At 47.5% G+C, this 26,673-nt stretch overlaps 1 protein-coding gene across 1 annotated transcript in view; it reads left to right on the top strand.

Annotated features, from left to right (window-relative positions):
• Window positions 1–13,022, top strand: part of LOC119406670 (uncharacterized) — a 49,077-nt gene extending 36,055 nt beyond the window's left edge. The window contains exons 8-10 of the mRNA XM_049420176.1: window positions 2,787–2,840; window positions 5,880–5,959; window positions 12,690–13,022. Of these exons, the coding sequence (XP_049276133.1) occupies window positions 2,787–2,840; window positions 5,880–5,959; window positions 12,690–13,022 (467 nt within the window). The remainder of the gene's footprint in view (window positions 1–2,786; window positions 2,841–5,879; window positions 5,960–12,689) is intronic.
• Window positions 13,023–26,673: the final 13,651 nt, after the last annotated feature.

Genomic DNA, 26,673 nt, shown 5'->3' on the forward strand with positions numbered 1-26,673 from the left:
GTGCACTTTCTTGTCCTGTTGAAGTCGTCGCGGGAGCTGCGCCGTAAGTTTGGTCTTGTGTGCTTGGTCATGAGCATGTCCATCAAGTCGCTGAAAACGGTATGTCCGTCGAGGTGGTTCTTTTTTTATGTAGCTTGAAGATATTTTGGAAAACTGGCGCGCCATTTTCTCTTTCTTGAAAAGCGGCGAAGCCAAGGGACGAAGTGGGAGAAGCTCAAGTGCTGTATTTCATCACATGAAGCTGTGCACGACTTGCTCGTTAAGATGAGGTCTCTGAAGAACAATTCGGATGCCGTGCTCTCAATCATCAAGGAACTTGAAGCAGAGAGTACCCTGGTACACCAAGTTTATCCCATACTGGGGATTCGTTTCTACGCACTCATCAGTCAATGACGTCACCAAACCGAGGTGCTCGCATCAGATGTCACAAGTCTGTTGGACCTCCTTGATGCGACTGACCGCTTGACGACTGTCGCAGACTTTCACGGATACTACTCTGCTGTCGCCGAAAAGTGGAGACAGACATCTGAGAGCAAGCAGTGCGATCAACTACAGTACACCAAAGAATCGTTTTGGTACTGTGTTCAAATTGTGAATCCAAATGTGAAGCATGAGCTGCCCTGAGCGCTCGAAACCTATGCGTCTAGTTTTCAATTAGTGCTTCTTGAAACTGACGGCATGAGCCAGCTCCTGAGTGATTTTGCGAACTATCAGTGCTATGAAATATCTAACATTGTTGAACGCCGGTCGTTTTGGAGATTTCACAATTTCCAGTGGCCAGCGCTGAGCGCTGCGTGTTCTGGCGCTTCCTCTTTCTAGCGCTAACGTTGGAAGGGCATTTTCAAAGCTCAGAGTCGTCAATCGAAAGAAACGCGCTTCGATCATTGACAGCAACCTCGCAAGCTATTTTAAGCATACGGTTGTTATACGCACAAATACAGGTGTTTTGTGAAGTATTTCGCTTGTGCGTATATGTTTTTGTGCGTTCAAACCTTGCAGAAAAAATGTGCTTCGTGTGTTTTGATATTTTAGTATTCAGATACGAATGGATCTAAGATTTCGGGGTTTCGAGAATAAGGCAAAACTCCAAATTTTGGAGAATTGGGGATTTACGAGAAATAAACTCCGATAAACGCCGAATTTCCGCCAAAAATACATACTCCAATAAACGTCCCGCCGATTTTCAAAAAAAAACAAAATCACAGCATATCCACGGGGTGAGTGATGATGAGTGGGGCGAAGCTCCGGAGGAAATCATCGATAAACCATGAAACTCTTCCGTGAAATTCGCCCAGTGTATCATATAGAGAGTGTGAAACACCGTGTATATATTAAACATCAAACTTTTATTCTATTGTTGGTTTACGTGGTTCCTTCATTATCACCGCTTTGTGATCGGTTAAATGCAGAGAAAGTGGTTCTGGTATGAGTGTTGCCCACCTTGTATGGGTGATATGCTGCCGTGCCGCTTCGGCCTCCCGTTCTAGCACTGCGGGGTTTTCCCGGCGTCGCCGAGCAGCCTGACGACACGTTTCGGCCTCTTGTTCTCGCACGGCCGGATTCTGTCTGCGAGCGCGCGCTGCCGCCGCCTTGCGCGCACGTCGCTCCGCCGCCTTATCTTCCATCCGGCGAGTCCGAGCGAAAGAGAAAGCGCGCCAAGAGCGAGCGCCTTTTCTTATTTTAACAGCGCCATCTGTCATCTTTAATCATCAACGTGTACGAAAAACCACCAGCACCATCTAGTGATATCCAAGGACATATACACATACCGCCATCTATTGAGCAATTCATAAACTAGAGGTAGCAGCCTGACGACACGCTTCAGCGTCTCTTTCACGTACGGACACACAACGCCATGTATTCAGCAAGTCATAGAGTAGAGGTGGCTACATACTACTACTACTACTACAGAGGAGGGAACGACCCACACCCTAAGGAGCTTCGCCCCTAATAGACACCGAAAACAGAGAGCCCTACTGATACATTAGGATTCTTCCTGAAAGAAATTTCTAGGCGATGAAGGTTTCTTATTTGAGGAAAAATTCGTCCTGGTCCGGGGATATTTCTCCAGCTAAGACGCTTTCCTTTCTGGGAAATCCATATGAATTTTCTTGTAACTTAGCGCTATAAACAGAAGGTTACAACTGGGAAAGCGACCATATTGCTTACATACTGTACACGCAATAAAAAGATAGAAGTTCGTCGGAACATAGAGCCTTTAAGCGATGAGAAGTAGTTCGACAGCAAATGTCGCCGGAGCCAATGTTTCTACAGAAGCACTTGTCTCTTTGCCCAGATGAAAAGTCTGCTTCTCGAAGTGTGTCTCCAGCAACACTCCCTGTTCATTTATTTTTCATCATCCGCATTCCAATAATTCTCACATGTCTTGCGCTTTCGTTTAGCCAATAATCGTATACTATTCGATTTTTAACAGCATTTTCAGACACTTGACAACACAACCTCTTAAGTCCTTTGCTGCATTGTTTTATAAGTGTATAAATGAAAGCTCGTGTTTGAAGCCTTTTACGCCTTTGTGTTCGTGTTCGTGGAGCTCGAAGGTGTTCTCGTGCACTCTAGTGTCCTGTCCCCTTTAAGTCTGGCAGTATTTCGTTTACTGATAAAAACGCAGTTTCTATCAATATTTTAACAGGATCATTGAATACACGTCCGCTCGTACAGGTGACGACTGGATATTTACTTTCCACAGAGTAATCTAGCAAGCCAGATGCGCGTCTGGTTAACCTCCCTGACTTTTCTTCCTTTCCTCCTCCTCCTCTTCTGAGCAGGTGACGAGTGTTACTTCGACCACGAAGGCTGGTTCTACCTCGAACAGCGACTGAGTGAGTTTATTTACTGTCGGAACGCAAAGATGGCGCCTGCAGAATTTGAAGCAGTCCTACTAAAGTGCGCCCATGTGGAGGACTGCGCTGTCGTGGGCCTGCCGCACCTGCAAGCTGGACAGCTGCCTCACGCCGTGATCGCGCCAAGGAGTGACAGTAGACACCTTGGCCCAGAGCACTACGTCAGATTTGTTGCTGGTTGGTGCGAGAGCCTTTTATGTGTTCACGTGCTTTCGTTCGTGTTTGCCGCGCAGCTTGCGCGTGTATGGAAGACGCTTGCTGGTTCTCTGTCCAAAATCGGTGACTGAGCACCTCGCGAAGATGTATGCGCAGGGACCTTCGTCGGATTGCGAATACCGTTTCGGAGCCGTTTGTACGATACCTGCCTTCCTGCGCACAACGTGACGGAGTATGAGTAGCGGCTCTCGCTTATCTAATTCAAAAAGAAATTTGACATCCAAGCGTCTGTAACGCCTTTTCCGTATCTCAGACTCACCTCCTCCTCCAGGAAGCTACAAGAAAATCTATACGGATTTCTCAGAAACAAAAGCCTCCTCGTTTACGAAGAACTAGTCCTAGTCCGGGACTCTAACCCGGGACTAACGCCTTTCAGCGGCATTCACTTTACCAGGGTAGAGCAACTGCCCCGGAAAGGCGTTGGTCCCGAGCAAGCGCGTGGCGAAGCGCACTGCGCCTAGTCTCGTTGTTTATCTACCTGCACTGTATACATTGTATGAATCATCAATGCCCCTTCCGTCACCTTGTCGTTTGTTTATGACTTACACTATATTGTAATCCTTTAGTTTATGTGCGCGCTTACACAGGCAGGACTAATCCTGCAAGGATGCACAACTACCAAAGGAAATTGGCGGAAGTGAATTTTCTTTGTTTTTTTTAACACGGAAGTGTTTTATGCCGGGGTCCACCAAGTACTTCCGTTACCGTATATGACGTTCATAAAATGGACGCCAACTGGTGAGAAAGAAAAAAAACTAAGAAAGAGATCCGCCGCTGGGAATCGAACCCACGACGCTGCGGCCACGACGGCAAGCGTCCGACGCTAAACCAGCTACCTCACGAACGCGCCTTATATCTTTCACACATTCTTTCTCGCATGCTGCTCTCTGTTGGCGGTATAGATAGGCGGGGCGGAGCGGGGGATGGTGCCGCCGTCTGTGAGAGGTGAAAAGAAGTAATGCCTCACTATCGACACTTACTAGTGCTTACTCCGAGATTACGTGCGATATCGGAGGTCACGGTCAAAGCATCTCGATACCAGCGAGGGACACTGCCCGCGGTGGCATCGCCGGGGAACCCTAGACGCAGTTACGTTCTTTCCTTTTCGCTTCGTGTGAGCGTGCGCCGGCCTATCGGAGTAGTGCAGCTTCCACATGCACCAACGGGATTTCTCCACCGCCGACTACTTTGATTGCGAGAGCACGGACTAACAACACTGCTGCAATACGTGTTGCAGAAAGGACATGATTTCGACGGGCGAATGTCGTATCTTGGGGGAGCGAGACAGAGGCCAACGGGACGCACGCGTTTGCGGCTCAAACTAGGAACCTCTACGAACTAGGCGTCAACATGGGTGCATACACGCCAATCGGTGCTATAGCTGCCAAACACGAATAGACATTGTACAAGCTCTCATATATCATTACAGAATAAGCACTATTTCTGTGTAGATACGTTTTACTTTCGTGTTCTACAGATTCCTATGAAGGGAGGGCTCAGCCATGTTATTTTGATGCGAAGTATCTCTTGCTCGCGGGTATGTCTCGCGGCATGGGCCTCGGCGTCCGCACTCACACTACGCATGCGTAACTTTCCTCCTTCCCTCTCTCTAACAGCTGCGCGTTACTCTCACCACTTCTCTCCCAGCACCTGTTTGCGCTTCTCCTGCGTTCTCGCTTCTGCTCTCGCGGCGCATGCTCTACTCACCTCCTCTAGTCTCCTCTCCTTCAAGCGGCTAGAGCTCTGTGCGCGTTGTCCAGCGCTTGCTTCGTTTGACTCCTCTGAAACGCGGGCTCGACATGCCGCGGGCTCTGAATGCGGGCACGACAACGACGCGATGAGCGCCAGCGCATGTGCGTCTCCTTCCCCTCTCTCTCCTCTCCTACGCTGCCCCCCTCTCGCGCGCCTGTCGACCGCGTTCCGCGCTCGCCCTGTGAGAATTAACGGCCAGGCTAGAGGGAAGACACCAGGGGCGTAGCCAAGGGGGGGGGGGGGGTTGGGGGGTTCAAACCCCCCCGTAATTTTTCAATTTTGCTTGCTTATATACATACACACCCATACAAACGCACGCACGAACATACATAAAGTATGGTTGAACCCCCCCCCCCCGAAAAAAATTTCTGGCTACGCCCCTGGAAGACACGTTCCACGACGCGAGGTCGGTAGCATGCCCGAGGTCGGTAGCATGCCCAACGAACGCCAACGGAACGCCATCGTGCAAGTGCTCCGGCTTCGCATCGCCTCATGGTCCCCTTTGGCGGGAGATGGTGTAATTTGTTTTTTCATCCACTTCCGTTTCTCTTTTCCGTATCATTTTAATTTTGTAATTAATCATACCAATTACTTCAACACTAATTGCGCTTTCTGGTTTTGTATGGTTGTGACTAAGAAACCATTTAGCCCTTTCATTCCCCCCCCCCTTTCTTTCTGTGTTCAATTAAACCTTAGCCAGGCGTGTAATTATACATTGTCGTCATCTTTCTGTCCTTCGTCTTCCGTGCGCTGCTCAAGTCAACTAACTTAGAGCTGCAGCGCAAAGCTATAAGCGCTAGTGACCAATGAGCGCCGCAACAAAATAGCGAAATGCGGCACTTGTGTTTTCAAACAAGCCGCTACCGAGTGTCAGGCCACTGACCCCGTGAATACAGCGTTTCCGATGCTAGTAGCGATTTCGCCGCTCCTGTAAGCAGCCACTTGTGTAGTCACTGTTGGACTTTCACTACACTCATGTCTTGAATGGTTTACATCATGTCCTCATGTCCAAAGTGTCTTCTTCGAAACGTCTTTTTTTTTCTGTTACAGAGAACGCGCCGAAAGAACTTCAGCTCGAAGGCGGTGTCACGCTCGTTGACTCGATACCGCGCAACACGCTTGGGAAGTTGGTGAGGCGCGAGCTGCTGAAATGGGTGCTCGAGATCCATCGCCAACGCAAACTTTAGCGATGCTCCGGATTACGACATGGCACGTGCTAGGGTGCATACTAAAGCGGTTGCTGAAATTACCATAAGATTATAGAATGGGATTCACGAAGTATCATTGAAATGAATTCCACGCTGTAAAGCCACTGAAAAGGTAGAATTGGTGCACATGTTATCTTTCTTTCCTTCTTCAAATTAGGATGAAAACAAACAGATGCTATTTGAGTAGTTGCTTACGATCCTGGATTTCAGAAGTTTTAACTAACAAATAACAGGCTTCACATTTACATATGTATAATAAAGGTTTTGATGCGGCACTATGCCAAGAACGTCACTGAAGCGCCAATTTAAAGAAACCTTTAAAAACGAGTTGGGCGGCCGCCTCAATAAATACCACACTTCTTAATTATTAAAACGGAAAGGCAAGTATCACAAGGATCACGCCAACTGCTACGCAGGAAAAATAAAAGCTAACGCAAATGCTTCTGTTCGTCCTTTCATTCTCTTTTTCACGTATCCGTAACGCTTACTGATCATGGACGCTATTTGCGCAAGATATAAGGAGACTTCGTACGTAGACGAATTAAAATTTGCGTAATATTCGCGGTTGCACAAATAAAACTGATTCCTGCGTAATATCGGACATGATGCTCGGTTTTCATTCAGAATATGTTATAGATCACGAGCACAAATAAATATGATCTGTAGTGTAAAAGCTGGTTTTAAGGTATGCCTATCTAAAATAAATCTCCTAGGCTATATATAACAACCACTTCACAATACGGCTTAGTTCAGTATGTCACCGATTGTATTTGGGAATAAAATAAATTCGTGTTATAAGTAACGCACAGGCGTACAATGTCACCACTAATTTTGGTGATGTACTAGACATCTCATTTGCACGAATGAAGTATTCCTAACATCTGTTAACATGATCAAATAAAAGGCCTTCAGAGCAAGGTACCTTCTCTTGTAACAATATGCATTAGTAAAAAATAATAAGTATGTTGTTACGATGAGTTATGTACGCTGCACTTGTGATGCGGGTTCAAGTTGTACACAAACTCCTCGGCAAAATCCGAGATGTGTTGCAGAGGAGCATCGCAGACTGGACGGAACATACTGAACTTGCTCTCGCACTTCAGGAAACACCACGCTATCCGCAGCAGCTGCACTGCCGTGCAATTATCAAGATTCACGAGCCTCGCGGTTTCGAGCGAGCTGTTCCGCAGCGCCGTCAGCAGCAGATTAATCGAAAAAATCTCGTTGAAGACGTTCGCTATGTTCTCTCGTTGCGACAAGGACGCCTCACCGATACACGTCATGACCTTGAATATGGCGTCGCGGGAAAAACCGCTGTTGTGTCAGTTCCCCAGTTGCTACCGTCGTCTGTGCACCGAGAACGGCGTAGTTTACCGCCGCTGGAAGCTGCTTGTCGAACACCGGAAGTGCAAATACAAAAGGCGGGGGCACGACGTCTTGTCTCCTACTGCCTGGTGCGTGCATGTTGATGATGTCAATGACCATCCTGCCAAGCCCGCGGTGTCTGCAAACTCCCTGCACCGTCAGCCAGGTTCGAACAAACGAGTCCATAATGTCAGGAATGGTCTTACTTCTAGGTACGGTCACGTGTTCCTGCGAAATTGCTCCGGCCAGCACCGCATCGAGCGAAGTTCAATTGCAGACTACAGTCCTTTCGGCATCGTAAAAGTCCCACGTCTCGATCCGTCGTTTATAAGCGTGGCATACAAAAAGCAAGGGTGTCGACGTCGGCTAGCGATTTTTCGCTAGCCGACGATTGTTCGCTCAGTGCTATGCTGAGGATTTTTCGCTCATTGCTATGCTGACGAACTTGAATAAGAAGGCGTTGCCAAGGAGGTCGTAGACACAACCCAGATAGAAGACCCCGTCCTTGAGGATTGCTTTTTCTCCGCTTGCGTAGTAATCCACAATGAGGTGGAAATTAGTTGATAGAACCGCTATCTCGACGGTGCACGAGGACACGTAAGTATGCACGTCCCGCTGGCCGTGCCGTCGAATAATGTCGAAAAAGGCTTGCACAAATATACTACCCGTAGCGATCACAGTAGAATGGTTATTTACGGCAATATTGTGAGCGCCAAACGCTTCTGCAGTGCGAGCTAGGGACATGCTTAGTGCCACATCATTGAGCCACAAACGTGCAATGGGCAACATGACATATTCCGCTCCCTCAGTATTGGCAAGAACGAAGGTCGTGGCCTCATACGCTCGAATTGTTTCACCGTAGCTTACTTCTCGACCGTTTCTCCGCGAAAACTTAACGCACAGATATATATTCGAAGTTACGCTGCTTTTGGGAGTAGCTGCCCAGATCTTTGTATTTCGTGATTACTCTCCAGAACGCTCTCTCAGCATTGAGCAGTATGTTCTTTCCACCTCTTCCTGGCCCCCACGTATAACTCAGAATTCCAGCCGAGAACTAGAGAAATCGTGAGCAAGAGGCTCAGAACATCGGGTTCTTTATGACGACCTGACCATGTCACGTCTACTCTGGAGAGCAAGTCCTTGACATCGGCGAGCTCGTCGCAGACACCCCTCAGAATGTTGTTGTTGAGTTGAGTTTTATGGCGCAAGAGCGACTAAGGCTATGCTGCGCCAGACACATGGTGGGGAGAGAACAAAAGCACTATAGTGAACAACACTATGGCCCTGACTATGAAATGTGTGCCAGGCGGTGACACATGGGATATAATGAATGGTATAGTCTGGCTGTAGAGAGGCCTAAGAGAGCTAGTTGCGTAAGAGCGTAAGATGTGTATATATATATATATATATATATATATATATATATATATATATATATATATATATATATATATATATATATATATACTCTAAAATTGTGAACCTGATGCGTGGGGTGGTCAATGTGTATGGTTGCTGCGCGTGACTATCTTGTTAAAACCGTGAAGGAGTTCACCTAGCACTACTGCCCTGCCAGCGCCCTTATACCCAAGGGCCGGGAGGCAAGTGCCTTAGTTTAAATTCCTGCTGCAGCAAGGGTCTCTCCGGAGAGGCCGTGCTACAGTTGGCATAGTTTGTCGTAATTAAATTTTATTTAGTAATTTTGCTTCATCTAAAAAGCTGAATACATTAGCCAGGGGTATTAACGGGTCATCTCCTAAGATTAACATTGGATGAAATGGAATTTTCAACTTATAAAAGATTTGAAAATGTTTTGTCTTAACGGTTCCATATGTGGGCATGCTATTAAAATGTGTACAACTGTTAGTTGCTCATTGCATTTATAACATGCTGCTGGTTCGTTATCTGCCAGTAGATAATTATGTGTGACGTGTGTATGGCCTATTCGAAGTCGGCACAGTACTACTTCGATAAAACGCTCTTGATGAAAGCAAGTCTTCCACTCATCAAGGACAGGTTTTATTAGGCGAAGTTTGTTGTTTTGTTGCGATTTCCATTCTTGCTGCCAATGAGAGGTGATGGCCCGGCGAACTGCTTTAATTCCATCCCTAACTGGTACATTGATTTTTGAAACACGTAGCTCTTTTGCCGTTGCTGCGAGTTGGTCCGCCCTTTCATTGCCTGGGATCCCAACGTGACTCGGGACCCAACAGAAGTGTATGGTATGGTCGTCGGTGAGATGAGATAACATGTTTAAAATATAACCAATAAAGGGCTCATACTGAGATATTGAATTTAAGGCTCTGAGAGCACTTAAAGAGTCTATAAAAATGACTGCTTTCTTGTGTTTTGAGCTTATGATATTCCGTACTGCCATCCATAAGGCATGGTACTCTGCGGTGTAGATGGAGACAAAATGTGGTAGCCTTGCTACCTGCTCACATGTTCCTCCTACCACGCTGCTTCCAACATACGCAGACGTCTTCGAACCATCAGTATAAAATTCTTTGTAAGTGTGGTACTTTTCTTGTAGCGTGCGGAATTCCTGCAGTATATGTTCACGTGGGATATGTTGTTTTTTAAGATGTGTTAGTGAGAAATCAAGATGGCGCGAAGTTTTTCTTCAAATCTAAGTGCTAGTGGTCTAATGGCGTTTGGCTTGTTTATGTAGTGTAGTCGTTGGTCAGAGCGTGTGATAATGTTGTAACATATATGGTCTGGTGAAGAACGAACTTTGAGGGCGTATGTAAACATCAGTTGCGTTCTTCTGTATTCCAAGGACGGTTCGTTGCTTTCGCAGTACAAGCTGGGAATGGGCGAGGTCCGGTAGGCACCTGTTGCTAAGCGTAGCCCTTTGTTGTGGACAGGATCTAGGCGCTTGAGGTACAAGCCTCTTGCTGAGCCATAGATAATACTACCGTAGTCTAGTTTACTACGTATCAACGAGCGATAGATGTGTAGGAGGCATTTCCGGTCGGAACCCCACCGCTTCCGAGACAAGACTTTGAGGACATTGAGGGCCTTATTAGCTTTAACTTTCAGATTATTAATGTGTGAGAGAAAGTTAAGCTTCTTATCGAATACGACCCCCAGAAACTTTTGTTCCTGTTTTACTGGCAATGTTGTTTCGTTTAATTTAAGGACGGGGTCTGGTTGCAAGCCTCGTTTGTGAGAGAACACCACGGCGACAGTCTTTTCTTCTGAAAAGCGGAAGCCGTTTTTGTTAGCCCATTGGATTAGCCTGTTCAGTGCGATTTGAGTCTGCCGTTCGCACGTCGCCATGTTAGGTGACCTGCATGCTATTTGGAGGTCATCAACATAAAGTGAGTGCATAAGAGTGGATGGTATGACCTGGTTGACAGAGTTCATTTTGACGACAAAGAGGGTTGTGCTTAAGACACAGCCCTGAGGCACACCGTTTTCTTGAGTAAATGGACGTGAAAGCGTTGAGCCTAAACGAACTTGAAACGTTCGGTCTGATAGAAAGTCGGACAAGCAGTTGAGCATCCTTCCGCGGATTCCTAGATCCGCCAGGTCTCGTAAGATTCTATACTTCCAAGTTGTGTCATATGCCTTTTCAAGATCGAAAAATACAGCTAGGCAGTGCTGCTTGTACAAAAAGGCTTCTCTTACAATGTCTTCAAGGCGGACGAGGTGGTCGGTAGTCGAACATCCTTTCTTGTAACCACACTGATGGACATTTAATAAGCTATCGGTTTCGAGGACGTATGTTAGCCTAACGTTAATGATGCTCTCGTAGGATTTTGCTATGCAACTTGTGAGTGCTATGCAACTTGTGAGTGCTATGCGTTGTATGATTTTTCCTTAAAACCTGTTGTGGGAAGTTTTTGTTTTTCCATAGACTGTTTATGTTTTAGGAAGGCTGTCGAATAGTTGGCTGAGCTCGAAATAGTGCAAAAGTGCTGCGCCAATAGGTCTGCCTGTTCATCTAAAGTTGTCTGGATGCTCGGAGTTGAGAGAATGGGGATGGTATATGAACTATAATTGCCGTTAAACTTGTGCACCTCATCCCACATTCTTTTAGATGTGATGGAGCTGTTTATAGATGAGACGTATTTTTTCCAGGATACTTTTTCAGCCTGCCTGCGGATAAATCTGGCCTTTGCTCTTGCCTTTTTAAATGATAGGAGGTTGTCTTGTGTAGGGTATCTACGAAAAATGCCCCAGGCCTTGATTTGCACTTTCTTAGCCTGTGTGCACTCCTTTGTCCACCAAGGTTTAGGTTTTTTATTTAAGACGCCGGAGGATTGTGGGATAGTTTGTTCGGCTGCTGCGAGTATGCAGGTGGTGATTGTCTCATTCATCTCATATATGCTTAATCCGACAAGCACCTCCATTTCTAGGGCTGCTTTTTCTGTGAATAGCGCCCAGTCTGCCAGATGTAGTTTCCACCGAGGTGGTCTAGATGTGGTAGTAGGGAGAGTTTGCGTTAGTTTTATGATAGCGGGCATGTGGTCACTGCCGTAAACATTATCGATTACGCTCCATTTACAGTCACAAAATAAAGACGGCGAGCACAGTGCTATATCCAAGCAACTCGTAGCTCCTGTGCTTGGGGAGCAGTAGGTGACGCTACCAGTATTTAAAAGACATATGTCATTGCTGAGGATAAAATCTTCGAGGATTTGTCCTCTGATGTCGGTTGCACTGCTTCCCCAGAGCGTTCCGTGCGAATTAAAATCCCCTGCTATAACAAATGGTTCAGGTAGTTGGTCCAGAATGTGCTCTAAATCCTTAACAGTAAAATGCGTATGTGGAGGTATGTAAACGGAACATATGGTGACAGTTTTGTGAGCTAAAATAGTGACAGCCACGACCTCAATGTGACTGTTGACTGTGACCTCTCGTGCTGCAATACCACTCTTGACAATGACTGCCACACCGCCAGACAACCGGCTAGCGTGAACGCGGTCGCGCCGCACTACAGTGAAAGTTTTAAGAAAGTTTGTATGTTTTTCTCCCAGGTTCGTCTCCTGCAAACACATGGCCATTGGAGAAAATCTATTTAGCAAATCTTTTACGTCACCTATGTTATGGAGGAGTCCCCTACAATTCCAATGCATAATAAAAGCCATCTTGAAAATAAGAGTTGACAAAAAAGTAAGTTAGAAGCGAATGAAAGATGCGGAAGCTTGAGGTGACATGTCTGAAGATATTCTGGTTGTAACAAAAGGAACCATAACCTTTGAGGTTATGGAGAAGCAAATTCGTTTATTTTACAGGGCCTTTTTGAGGCCCTGTAATTAGGGTTTTCTCTTTTTTGCAGCGGTCGAGCGAGGCTCGCCGCTCCTTAGACATTGCCTGTAGCGACTGGCTTGCGGTGGTGTCCATTGCCTCCGAGGAGGCGTCGGACAGTCGCTCTAACGAGCGATCCGTGCGCCTTCTGGGCTTCGTCTCAGAGGACGAAGCCTTCGGCGCAACTGTAGCCGAGGTCGACGAGGCCCCCACCGTCTGCCCTCTGCACTGGCTCATGCCACTGCATGTCGAGGCCTCTAGCGGGGCCGTGTTGAGTGGGGGCAGTGCAGCCTTGGCTGCTCCCGCCCTGGGGGCGAGTGACGGTCGCTCCAGCACGCTGCACGTACCTTGGGCGGCCGCCTGATGCCGTCGCGGTGCTGCCCCCTGTTGCACCACTTCGGCAAAAGATTTCCTTGGGAAGTAGGGAGAGACACGATGCCTAGCTTCGCGGAAACTGATGTTGTGTTTGACTTTGATAGCGATAATTTCTTTTTCTTTTTTCCATGCTGTGCATGATCGGGAATACGCCGGGTGTTCCCCATCGCAGTTGGCGCAGTGGAATTCGGCTTTGCAGTCATCGTCTGTGGAGTGTCCCGTGGTACCACATCGTGCACAGGTAAGTTGCCCACGGCAACTCTGTGAAGCATGTCCGAATCTTTGGCACTTGAAGCAGCGCCGTGGATTTGGAATGTAGGGTCTGACAGGGAGTTTGACATAGCCGGTTACTATTTCTTCTGGTAGTGTGCAAGAGCCGAAGGTGACTATTATGTGCTTGGTAGGAGTTTCTTTGTTTTCTCTTCGGATTTTGATGCGCTGTACTTGTATGACATTCTCGTCTTTCCAGCCCGCCAAGAGGTCACTGTCGGTGAAATCCATTAGGTCGTCGTCCGAGACGACACCTTTCACTGTGTTCATGGTTCTGTGGGCGGTGACGGTGATGGGTTTGTCCCCAAACGCTACAAGTTTTGTCAGTTTTTGGAATTGCGACTTGTCTTTCACCTCGACTAGAAGGTCCCCACTTGCCATCTTGGTGGCCTTGTAGCCACTTCCGATGGTGTCAGTGAGGCACTTCGAAACAAGAAACGGTGAAATGTTTCGCGCTTTCTTCTCTGTGCTTTCATAGTGCATCACATGGTACTTTGGAAAGGAGTCTTCTTTCTTCGAAAGGAACTGTACGGTTGCCTCGTTGCGCCCCCTTTTATGGGGACGATCTGTTGAGAAAGTGTTAGGTGAGCCCATGAATAAGTTGTGTATTCGGTAACAATGCCAGCCACCCACCATCGAGCCCAACGAGGGGACACGACAGAGGCTGTGGTGTAGCACGCCCTGCCCTGCCAGCTGTACATTATTACTATAACCGAATATGGTAACCCAAGGCTGGAGGACCACACAGGGTTAACCCTCGCCGCCAGGAAGAATCGGAAGTAACCAGAAAAGAGAAGTAGACAGGAAAGAATAAATGTGGCAGAGAAAGACGAAGAAGAGGGCAGAGAGAGAGACAGGAAAAGGCGACTGCCGATTTCCCCTGGGTGGGTCAGCCCAGGGGTGCCGTCTACGTGAAGCCGGGGCCAAAGGGGTGTGTTGCCTCTGCCGGGGGGCCTTAAAGGTCCAATCACCCGGCGTCGGCTCAACCCCCAGGATCCCCTTTTCCCTGGACACGGCAAAGCCACGCACGGCGAGGCGTGGGAGGGATCGAAACCCCCCGTTAGCTCGGGTCCGTGGTGTCGCTACACACCAAACGCCTGCTTGCGCAGACGCCCCTGCGGGGCCCCTCAGAATGGTATCGCAACGGTTATAACAGGAAGTGGCGCGCTGTACAACGCTATGGCCTCTTACGGGCACGTCCACGCCTCACACAGCTTCAGAGAGTCTAGTGATCAAGGCCACGTTTATGGATTCGCGCACGGGTCCATGGAGAGGTTTATGGAATTCTGAAGAATCCTCGAGTAATTGGTGTAGAGAAAAGGAGAAGCCACCGTCCCCATGGTGAAGCCTCCCGTTGACCTCTTCTTTATTCGAACATACTGATGCTATCTTCATGATGATGGCGCCACTCCTCGTCTGCTACACAATTTGCAACAGGAGCGGTTAACTAAAGGCTGGCCAGTTCGAGACTGGAAATGATGATTCTGCCTCAAAAGCCTTTTCACCCTCTCACTAAACTGCAGCACCCTTCCATGGGCAGCTCTGGATGGACCGGCGGCCATGTGTTCTAACTTTAGTATTTCAATCCGCGAGTGCTGCACTACACGAGAGGTACTTATCCGGCCTACACTGGCGTCTCATTGTCTCCACGTGCTCAAGGCCTCGCTGTAGCACCCCTTCCCCCCCGCAGCCTCATACTACTGCACTGACTTTCTGTACTCTACTTAACTGATGGTGTAAAGCTTTTATAGCAATGTATTTGTTGCAGGGGCCCTGCGCACCGGCGGCAGAAGGCAAGACCAAAACTGGAGGCAAGTCCAAAAAAGCCAGAGAATAGAACCACTGGCATGCGTCGACAGGAAAAGGAGAATGGACCGAGCGCAGCTTACTTGAAGCGAAAAAGTGAACAAATGGCTAATGGCAGCAGGAGTGAGCACAAGAGGAGGCGCCTGCCGTCTCCAAGTGTTGGCTCTTCATTCTCTCAGGATGAGAAAAGACATAAGTGGCAAATGCTGATCTATCTGGACCTTCCGAACACCACAGGGCCGAGGAGAGCGTTGAAACCACTTAGTCCTGCCAAGAAGAGAACCTTCGTCAAGCGAGCTTGCTCTGGCGACGCAGCTTATGAGCATCTTAGGCAAGTGGTGCTTCCCAAACTTATAAAAGCAATAAGTCCATGGGCCCGTGCAGAACTGTCGCCCACGACAGATAGCCCGAAATCCTCGCAGAGTGATGAGGCAAGATGCTCAGATCCCAAGTCCCGCCACAGTTCAAGAAAGTGAGCCTCTGGGGGACCATCCCACTCGCTAAAATTTGCGAAGGAGACGCAGCAGAAATCCAACACTGGAAGCGAGAACAAAAAAGCCCGAGAACAAAACCACTAGCATGTGTCGACAGGGAAAGAATGGACAGAGCGCGGCTTACTTAAAGCAAAAAAAAAGTGAACAAATGGCTAACAGCCGCAGGAGTGAGCGTAAAGGGAAGTGCTGGTCTTCTCTGAGTTCCAGCTTTTCAATTGGTTCTCCAAATGGGAAGAGACCTAAGTGGCAGACTGATTTCTGAGGACCTTTGGAACACCACAAGGCCAAGAAAATCGTCCAAACCATGTAGTCCTGCCAAAAGCAGCGCCTTCCCCGAGCCAGCTTGCTCGGGCAACACACGCTACGAGCGTTTTATGAAAGATGTGTTTCCAAAAGTTGTAAAGGCAAAAAAACCCATGGGCCTTGTCAAGACGGCCCCCCGCCCCCGATAGGCCGAAATCCTTGCAGAGCTCTCGCACTCCCAGGAAGAGCCCATAGGCCTGACTGGCTGCCCAGGCGGCGCTGCGAAGGATGGATGGATGGATGCTATGAGCGTCCCCTTTATAACGGGGCGGTGACATGTCTGCCACCAGGCTCGAAGGATAAAAAAAGAAAAAAAGAAAAAAAAACTTCCTTGTTTCATGTTGTCCTAATGCCTTATCTACATTGATTAAATCTATGTTATTATAACAAAAAATATAAATTCACAGTCCATCTCTCTGCCTCTTAAGGCAGAATAACCTTTTTTCCCCCCCAATTATTTATTTTTGTATTTTATCTCTATTTTTCTGCCACCAATACTCTAACCGTCTCTTACTTATTTCTATCGCGGGCGTGTTCAGCTTTCCATTGTTGTCCCTAAAACCCAAGGCTTCATGTAGACTCGTGCCCACACGTATACCTGGGTGAATATCGCCACATTCAATCAGTACATGTTCCATCGTTTCCTTAGTTCCCCCGCAGCATGTACATAGTTCTTCTTCGTTACTGAATCTCGCTTTATAACTACGCGTTCTCAGGAAGCCCGACCTTGCTTCAAACAGTAAAGCGCTTCCCCTTGAATTATCATAAAACCTTTCCCTCCTTATTTCGTTTTTTCCTTTTCGGTAGTTACTCAGAGCCGGCTTCTTTTCCATCGCTGTCATCCAATAAGTCTTCTCCGCCTCTCTGACCTTCCGCTTAATGCTCCTTGTTGTCATATCGCCCGCACTGCCAGCCGTATATTTACTGGTGAGCCTCCTAGTTCTTTTTCTCCACTGCGTGTCAACGCTTTTTCTATACAAATACCTGAAAACCTTCTCTGCCCATCTACTCTTCTTCATTTTCCAAAACGGTGCTAAAGAGCGCCCCCTACGATAAGTTCTTTGGTTTCGAGTAGTCAGACTGGCGGCCGCATGCAGCACTAAGCTCAGATGCGCAATGGAGCCGCCGCTGTCGGTTGTGCTGCGCTTTGAATCTCGGCCAATTTCTGGCGTGGCTGAGTTCTTCAGGCCAAGCAATCTGCGTAAACGCAAGAAGCTCGTCAACGTCAAGTATGTTTACGACGTGCAGGAGATTGAAGGAACCATTTCGGCGCGCTGCAACTCGCAAGTGCAGCGAATCTCATACGACGTTGAACTCGAGTTAAGTTTTACGAGGCATGCTCGCGCGATTAACGACAGTGCATAAACGAAAAGATTGCTGTTAAGAAAGCCGAAATGATTTGCATTACACGACGAAACGTAATCAAGAAAGGTCCAGTGACGAAGGCTAGCCGTCGGCGGCCCGAATGAGCGTATTCGCGCCGTGTGCCGTTTTCTGCCGCATTCAGTCGCAAACACACTTTTTCCCCATGCACGGTCGTAATTTTCAACATTTGCTTCTAGGGAATTCGTCAAATTCTGTCAGCGTGCGGTGGCGGTCGAGAAGCGACGACGCGCAATGTTTACAGCCGGCCGCTGGAAGCAGCCGGCTGTAAGCTACCGGAAAAATCGTAGACACATACGGAGGGTGACTCATGGCATCGTTTTTCTCGTTTCCCACGAAATGCCGGCTGCATATCCTCGTGATCGCCGTCGGCAGCCACGGCGTGCCGTCTGGACTGCACACAGGGACTATATACATATATAAACGCGCGCACGCGCGTACGAAAAGTAATCAGCACGTTACGTTGCAAACCACGCTTTGCTCGCGTACTCACTTCACGCGTCGGACGGCACGTATCCAGCGGTTCCGTCGCTCCACTTCGTACGGCTTTCATGGGAACCAGTAAAACCGCACATTAGGATCCTTACCCCCATGTTCGAGGCAATTAACCACGCAACAATTACGGCGGCGATCGCGCTTCGGGACCGCGCGCTGCTCAGAGCCGTCGCCCAGACCACCTGCTTTCAATAATAATAATATCTGGGGTTTAACGTCCCAAAACCACGATATGATTATGAGAGACGCCGTAGTGGAGGGCTCCGGAAATTTTGACCACCTGGGGTTCTTTAACGTGCACCTAAATCTAAGTACACGGGCCTCAGACATTTTCGCCTCCATCGAAAATGCAGCCGCCGCGGCCGGGATTCGATCCCGCGACCTTCGGGTCAGCAGTCGAGCGCCATAACCACTAGACCACCGTGGCGGGGCACCACCTGCTTTCGGCACGGTTTGTTGAAGCAGGGAGCGCTCATCGAACATGTCAGATAGGGTGCCTTGATGCGCGTGTTTTTGCGCGTTTTGTGCGCACACATCGAGGCACACTAATGTCAGACTCTGCAGGCATAGCGGACAAGTTCCTGCGTACGTTTTAAGCACTTTTTGAGCCTGAAAACTAGGCGCAAAATTAAGGAAAACGCTTAAAGCAACTGAGAACTGCGTAACTCGCCGGTCGGCGTCCATTTTTGACTACCCAAGCAACTTCGGCGCACGCCACCAGGCTCCGCCACAGTACTCAAAACTCCAGCGCGTCAGCCCTATAAGCTTGAAGTGGCACTTGAGAGGAAATCGGTTTAGACTGTCAACAATATTGCCAGTCTGTAGTTGAGAAGCTGCCACACTTGACCTTCAGAAGAGGCTCGGCAAGCTATGAAATTGAGACTTAAGATTGGTGGGCATGTTGCGCTTGCCTTTACACACCTGCTTAGCTTAATGTCACACATTTTGAAAGTCAGCTCGTGTCTGTAGAATTGTTTATGGCAAGAAACCTAAGTTGCCTTTTACAGGCTACAAAAACTCGACCAAGCATGTTTGTAAAATTCCTATGCCTAAGCAAGGACATACTAACACAAAGGTCTCAGCACAAAAGGAAGCGTGACCCTGTTTTGCCAGGTGAATGAATATAAAGGCTAGCACGAGCGTCAGAGACATGTTTAACCAGGAGGCCAACCCAGGTTTGTTTGATCCGATGCTTGTAAAGTGAAGAAATCCTCGGGTGTCTCTCAAGCACCCACACACACTTGCACAGAACCACCACTGAACTGATTTGAAAATCTATTAGTTGCGCTTGAAAGAAAGCCGAATCCCACTGACCTTGAGAAATAGTATTAGCTTTAAAAGTTCGTAGTTATCGCAGACTTTCTAAGAAACTTGAAACACAGTTTACAATTCTGTCTCAGATTTTGTTCGTGCTGCATTTAAGGCAAACGTGATGTCTTTCCGCCTTTCCAACTTTCCGCCTTAAATGTATCACTTGTCAATAGAATGGGCCCTGTTCTTCCACCCTTTTTATGTGTTAATCCTACTATTACCTACGTCAACCTATTAGCCATTTCTACGTTCAAGGCAAGGCTTTACACCTTTGCTCTGAACAACTACTTAGTGACCCCTGAAGTACAGGCTAGCGTTGTCCTGTATTCCTTCTTCTCGTCCTCGTCTTTTTCGCTAGTAAACATGCCCTATTAAAGTCTCCAACCAGTTTACGGGCCAGATTTCTTGAGCTTGTCAATAGTATGGACTTGCTTGAAGCGGTCCAATTCACTCGTGCAACTGATGGAAAATAGCAGCGATCGTTCAAGGTGCCCTTATGTGAATGTTGCTTTATGCAAATAATTTTGTCTGTTACAGAGATTGTTGTTGCTGTGGCTTGATAAGAGTTTGTTTTCCGTGTCTCTACTACATAAACTTAACTTTCCAAATTTTTCATTACCTCGGCATTTTAGGAACGTAACACTTCGTAGTGCCTTTCATCGGTTTTGGTCAGTTTTGGTCTACACCAAGCTAAGGAGGCCATCATGAAAGCACCCAAATGTAGGCGGCTACATAGATCGAAACGCTCCAAGTGCCAAAGGTTTGCTAAGAAATGCTTCGCACTTAAAAAATCTTTGCAACGAACTGTCGCATTCTTCGACCAGCTAACAGTTCTTTTCCACTTTTCAGTCGTTCACGGGAGATCGAGCGGCCGTGACGTGGCGGTCGCGGTCTTGGCGGCATTCCAGATCGCAAGAGACTACAATGAGCGCGCGCTATTAGCTGAACTTTACCGTCACGCCTCATTCGGGAATTCAGACGGCTTCCTTCACAATGGGGAAGGGGACGCCAGAAACTCGGGCGAAAGAACGGCAATTCTCTTTTTCGACACACTTCGACACGGTTGTCCCAGCAATGTTTTACGTGTCAACGGCGATTTCCATCGTGGCATTCTTTTCCCCCACTTGCCCTTTTTTCGCCGCTTGCACCTGACTGTACGCCACAAAGGACGTTTTCTCGAACTGCCCGAGGACCTGCCCTTCTGTTTTTCGCGCTGCGGTGTGCCACCTGATGATATGTGGTGTTTATTGGCGCAAGTGCCACTTGATGGCCAAATAGCGCGAATTCATAAGACAAAGGATGTGAACAATGAAAATTAATTACAAGTGGTCGTAAGAAGAAATCTATGAAGATGTGGCATCAGCACGAATGCCTCGTCAGCGCCCTTGTGTCGAAGGGCAGCGAGGCAGGTGCTTTCCTTAGGCGTAACTACCGCAGCGGCAGCCTCTGTTAGGAGGCCGTGCTACGGAATGCCTGCGTAAATCACGTGAAAGTCATGCACATCTTTTAAAAACGAAAGCAATGATTGTTAACTAAAAACTGGTTCCCTACCTATGAATATCGATGGATGAAGAGGTACTTGCTGTAGGTAAGGTAATTTGAAATGTTTTCTACGAACAGTGTCAAGTTCTTTACATTGAATTAAAATCTGAAGCACGGTGAGTGGTTCACCGCACTTCGCGCACATGGGTGGATCACCACCGGAGAGAAGGTGTGAGTGTGTACTGTACGTGTGTCCTGTTCTTAGCATTGTAAATATTACTTCTGTGCGGTGTGACTTTGATGGTGCCGGCCAATTACCCAGATCCGGCTTGATAACGTGTAGTTTGTTTCGTGTGTGTGTGTATCCTATGTGCTCTGCCAGTAAGCCCTGAGCTTACTTTTAAGGAAGGGCTTCACGTCAAGTGGAGGAACGGAAATGAGTGTATTGGAGGCAGCGTTTTCGTGGGCGGATGCAGCTAGCTGATCCGCCAACACGTTTCCTTGTACCTCGCGGTGCCCTGGCACCAAGCAGACTACGACATGCTGTTCGAGTGTGTCGATCGTCCATAAAAGTGAGTATAGCGAGACAAGGACCAGATTTCTGTGTTTTTTCAGAGTTTTTAAGGCTTTTACCACACTTAAGCAATCCCTGTGGATAACGGCATTTCGTAGTTTTAATTGTTTAATGTGTTTGACGGCCGCAAGTATCGCGTAAGCTTCTGCTGTGAAGATGCTTGAATTAGGGTGCAGAATACGGGAATCGGAAAAGGATGGACCAACGGCCGCGTAGGACACAGAAGTATTGGACTTTGATGCGCCTGTAAAGAATTCTGGATAAGTGTATTTGATTGATTAGTGGAGTTTATTGGCGCAAAGGCCAGATGTGGCCAAAGAGAGCCAGAGCGATGATAATGAACTGTGCGTTACGCAGTGTGGATAAAACAGATGTGACGTGGCTGTAAATAGGTCTAAAAACAGTCGCTGTAAGTGCGTAAGATATACATAGAGTAGAATTATGGCAATAACAAATGATGTGTGCTATGGAGACAAAATTCATTAAAAATGATACGAATATCAAATAAAAACTTGGCTTCGAGCACTAGTGCCTCGGCAGAGCCCTTAAAACAAGGGCATGGAGACATGGCCTCATTGAAAGCTGCTATCACAGCGGCGTCTTCTGGACAGAGGATGCGCTATGAACTTGTTGGGCTAAAACATTCAATACTACATCTTTTCAAAAGCCAAGGACTGATTTTGCGTCAGAAAAGCGGCTCTTCGCCGAGAAACATAATAGGATGTAGAGGAAGATTGTAGCGGTATGCTAAAGGAAAATATTTCTCTCTCTCTCTTTCAGCTTCCGGACACTCCAGGAGGACGTGGAGGACGGTTAGCCTCTCGCCACATCTACCACATGTAGGAGGTTCATCGCCAGTGAGCAGAAATCTATGGGTACCATGTGTGTGTCCTATTCTGAGGCGACAGAATAGGACATCAGTTCGCCGTGTTCTCGTAGCAGAGGGCCAGTAACCTAACTGCGGCTTAATCAAGTGAAGCTTATTTATTTCTGTGTCCCACAAGCGTTGCCAGTGGCTTCGCAGTTTCTTACGTAGGAGGGGTTTTAGATCTGTTGCAGGGACAGTAGCGGTAGGGTTAATAGCGCGCAATATAATTGACGTGGCCATTTGGTCAGCTAACACATTGCCCTCGATGTTTCTAAGGCCAGGCACCCACCAAATAGTAACATGCTGGTTGGACATATACGCTGTACACAGAACGGAACACAGCTCAATTATTACCGGGTTTCTGAATCTAAAAAGTGATCTTAATGCATTTACGACGCTTAACGAGTCTGTAAATATAATTGATTTTTGTATGTTTGATTTCCGTATATGCTTCACAGCCGACAATAGTGCATAACCCTCAGCCGTAAAGATACTTGTTTCCGGGTGCAGTACACCGGATTCCGAGAAGGATGGTCCGACGGCTGCATAAGCCACCCCTGCATGAGACTTGGAAGCGTCGGTATAAAACTCTACGCATGAGTAGTTGACTGGAGTTGTCGGAAATGCATTTTAATATGTGCTTCTGGTGCGTGTTTAGTGATCTCGACAAATGAGGTGTCACAATGTATAAGTTGCCACTGCCACGGCGTTAAAAGTTTCGCTGTGGGCATAGGACAAAGTTCTAGCAGTGGAACATCCATTTCCTCACTTAAGTTTCTTACACGCAACGAGAACGGCTTTCTCGCTGCGGGTCGATTATGGAAGAGGGTGGCAGCGGTCATATCGTTTGTAGTTGAATAAGAAGGATGTTTGTTGTTTGCGCGTACCTTTATAAAATATGTGAAACTACTATAGGATCGCTGTAGGTGAAGTGATCACTGATTCGACTCTACATAGAGGCTCTGGATCGGACTTGTCCTGAAAGCACCGGTTGCAAGTCGGATACCCAGATGGTGGACGGGGTCTAGGATTTTTAATGCGCTTGGCGTTGCGGAATGATAAATTATAGAGGCATAATCAAGGCGCGACCAGACAAGACTTTTGTACAGCTTCAAGAGGCACTTTCGATCACTACCCCATGTTGTACGTGATAGAAGCTTTAGGACGTTCATCGCTTTCAGACATTTCATTTTAACATATTTAATATGGGGTATAAACGTGAGCTTAGAATCTAAAGTGGTTCCCAGGAATTTATGCTCGCTGCTCACAGAGAGTTGGTCTCCCTTGATCGCAATACTTGATAGTGGCATTACCCCTCGTTTGTTGGAGAAAAGTACGCAAGTACTCTTCTGGGTGTTTATTTTAAAGTCATTCTCATCCGCCCATTTAGAGAATTTATTCATTCCAAGCTGCACTTGTCGTTTCCAGATAGACATATTGCATGATTTGAAACTCATCTGCACATCATCGACATACACGGAATCGCGCTTGGAATTACTGACTGCAGAAAGTTCATTTTTACAAGAGTGTGCAACTAATCACGCCCCCTTGCGGAACACCAGTCTCTTGGGTGAATGATCTAGAGAGAGCATTTCCCACTTTTACGCGAAAGGTTCGGTTAGACAGATAACTTTCAATTGTGTTTAACATGTTCCCATGGATGGGATGCCCATGGCGACAAGATCGCGTAGAATCCCGAATCGCCATGTGGTATCGTACGCTTTCTCTAAGTCTAGGAACACCGAAAGTACAAACTGCATATGAATAAATGCATCTCTGATGTATGTCTCTATGCGAACAAGGTGGTCTATTGTCGACCTGCCCTCTCTGAAACCACACTGAAGGGGGTCTAGTATACTGTTACTTTCTAGAAAGTGAATGAAGCGCCGGTTTAACATTTTCTCATATAGTTTGCATAGAGAGCTTGTTAACGCTATTGGCCTGTAGCTGGCGGCTAAGGACGGGTCTTTGCCTTGTTTAAGTACCGGGATGACTATCGCTTCTTTCTATAACAATGGAATATACCCAGCTGCCCACATGGTATTGTAGAGGGTTAGGAGTGTTTTTAGTGCTTCGGGGTGAAGATACTTTATCATTTCGTACATTATGCGATCGCCACCTGGCGCCGAGTTGTTGCAGCACGCAAGAGATGCCTTAAGTTCAGCTAATGTAAATGGGCAGTTGTAAGCCTCACTGGATGGACGTTTACATTTAAGGGGCTGCCGCTCTTCCCGTTCTTTGAATCTTAAGAACGTTTCTGTATAGTGTGATGCACTTGAGATATTCAAAGTGCTCGCCTAGGCAGTCCGCCTGTTCCTCCAGGCTCACCTCGGCAATTTACCAAGGGTAGGGGGTGTGACTCCCGACCCATTAACTTGTTTACCCTATTCCAAACCTTCGTTTCGTCGGTGTAAGAATTTATACCGGAGATGTACCTATTCCAACTTTCTTTCTTTGCAAGACGACGCGTTCTTCTGGCTTGTGACTTAACCTGTTTGAAATTGACGAGGTTCTCAGCCGCTGGGTAATTTCGCAGTAATCTCCAAGCTTTATTTTGACTATTGCGTGCTTTCCGACAATCGTCGTTCCACCATGGGATGCGACGCTTATTAGTCATTCCGTTAGTTTGCTTAATACATTTCACTGCAGCGTCAATAATAAAACCTGTAAGGTATGCCACAGCATCGTCTATATTAAAATCAGCAATGTCATCTCCGTCTAAAAATGTGTTTTCTCGGAACAGTTCCCAGTTCGCTGACTTGGTGTTCCAACGAGGAATGTCAGGCGAGCATGTATCTTCTTTTGTTAACTTCAACATAATCGGGAAGTGGTCACTCCCAAAGGGGTTCTTGAGAACGGACCACTCCAGATATAGAATTAGTGTACTCGAGACAATACTTAGGTCTATAGAAGAGTATGTGTTGTGTGTAGTGCTATAATACGTTGGTTCTTTTTTGTTAAGTAAACATGCGCCTGACGAGAACAGAAAGTGTTCTATTAGGCGTCCTCGCGCATCCAAACGGGAGTCGCCTCATAGGGGAATATGTGCGTTGAGATCACCGACGACTATATATGGCGGAGGAAGTTCATCAATGAAGCTTTGAAATTGTGTCTTCGAAAGTTGATAGCACGGAGGAATGTAAATAGAAGTAATTGTGAGTAGCTTACCGAACAGCACTGCTCGGACAGCAACTGCCTCAAGAGAAGTTCGGAGGTTTAATTGCTTACAGGCGACACCTTTATCAACTATTATAGCGACACCGCCCGACGAGGCGGCAGCGTCGTCACGGTCTTTGCGGAAGATGGCATATTGCTTTAGAAAGTTTGTGTGGACTTCAGATGTGTTTCCTGAACACGCAGCACCTTTGGGGTATGTTTATTAAGAAGTTCTCTAATATCAAGATTATGGAGAAGTCCTCTCGCATTCCACTGTAAGATCTGTGTGTCCATTTTAGATGTGTTTTGTGCTGTGTGCTCAAGTATGGAAAATTAGCTCACGAACCCTTTCCAGGGGCCGTGACTCGAGATTTTTCTTTTTTGGATCGGTCGACGGAGTCGCGCCGATCCTTAGGCGCTGGCTGCGCCCTCACGCTCGGTGTTGTGTCCATTGCCTCTTGCGAGGCGCTGGACACGCGCTCTTGCGAGCGCTGCGTTTGTTTCGAGGGCCTCGCCTCAGAAGACGAGACCTTCGCGCCCCCCAGCCCGGAGGTTGGTGGGTCCTTCTTGGATGGCGGAGCAGCACTGGCTGTAACCGCCGAGGGGGCGGGTGGCGTCACCGCCGGCTCACTGCGCGTGTGCCAGACAGCCGCCGGAAGCCGTCGTGGCGCTGCCCCCTGACGCGCCACTTCGGCAAAGCTGGTTTCTGGTAGGTAGGACACCTGCCTTCGTGCCTCCTTAAATGAAATGTTTTGTTTTACTATATTTGTGACATTTTCCTTTTCTTTTTTCCATCATGGGCATGAGCGTGAGTATGCGGCATGCTCCCCATTACAGTTCGCACAGTGAAGAGAGTTTTCACAGGCATCAGATGTGTGTTCTTCAGCACTGCATTTCGCGCAAGTTAGGCGGCCTCGGCAGTTCTGTGAACTGTGGCCGAACCGCTGGCATTTGAAACATCGGAGAGGGTTTGGTATATATGGCCTCACTCGAAGCCTGATGTACCCAGCCTCGATGGAGTCGGGCAGTACACTTGAATTGAAAGTAAGTATCAGGTGCTTAGTCTCGATTTCTTTGCCATCACGCCTCATCGTAATTCGTTTCACGTTGATGACATTCTGTTCGCTGAAACCCTCCAGGAGTTCAGCCTCCGTCAGCCCTAACAAGTCATCATCTGAAACATCGCCACGGGTGGTATTCATGGTTCGGTGTGGGGTTACTATTAATTTGGTATCTCCAAATTTCACTAGATTGGGCAGTCTCTCATATTGTTTCTGGTCGCGGAGCTCCAAGAGGAGGTCACCACTTGCCATCCTCGATGCTTTATAACCTGGGCCAAAGATTTCCGTCAAAGATTTCGAAACTAGAAAAGGTGAAAGTGTTCGCACTGGTTTGCCGCGTGTGTCAGCGTGGATAACGTGGAATCGGGGGAAAGATACTCTCTGGTGACCAAAAAACTGGAAGACTTCGTCGGTGCGCTCTCTTTTCTGAGGGCGAT

Source organism: Rhipicephalus sanguineus, chromosome 10, assembly GCF_013339695.2.
Source record: "Rhipicephalus sanguineus isolate Rsan-2018 chromosome 10, BIME_Rsan_1.4, whole genome shotgun sequence".
Taxonomy (NCBI): Eukaryota; Metazoa; Arthropoda; class Arachnida; order Ixodida; family Ixodidae; genus Rhipicephalus; species Rhipicephalus sanguineus.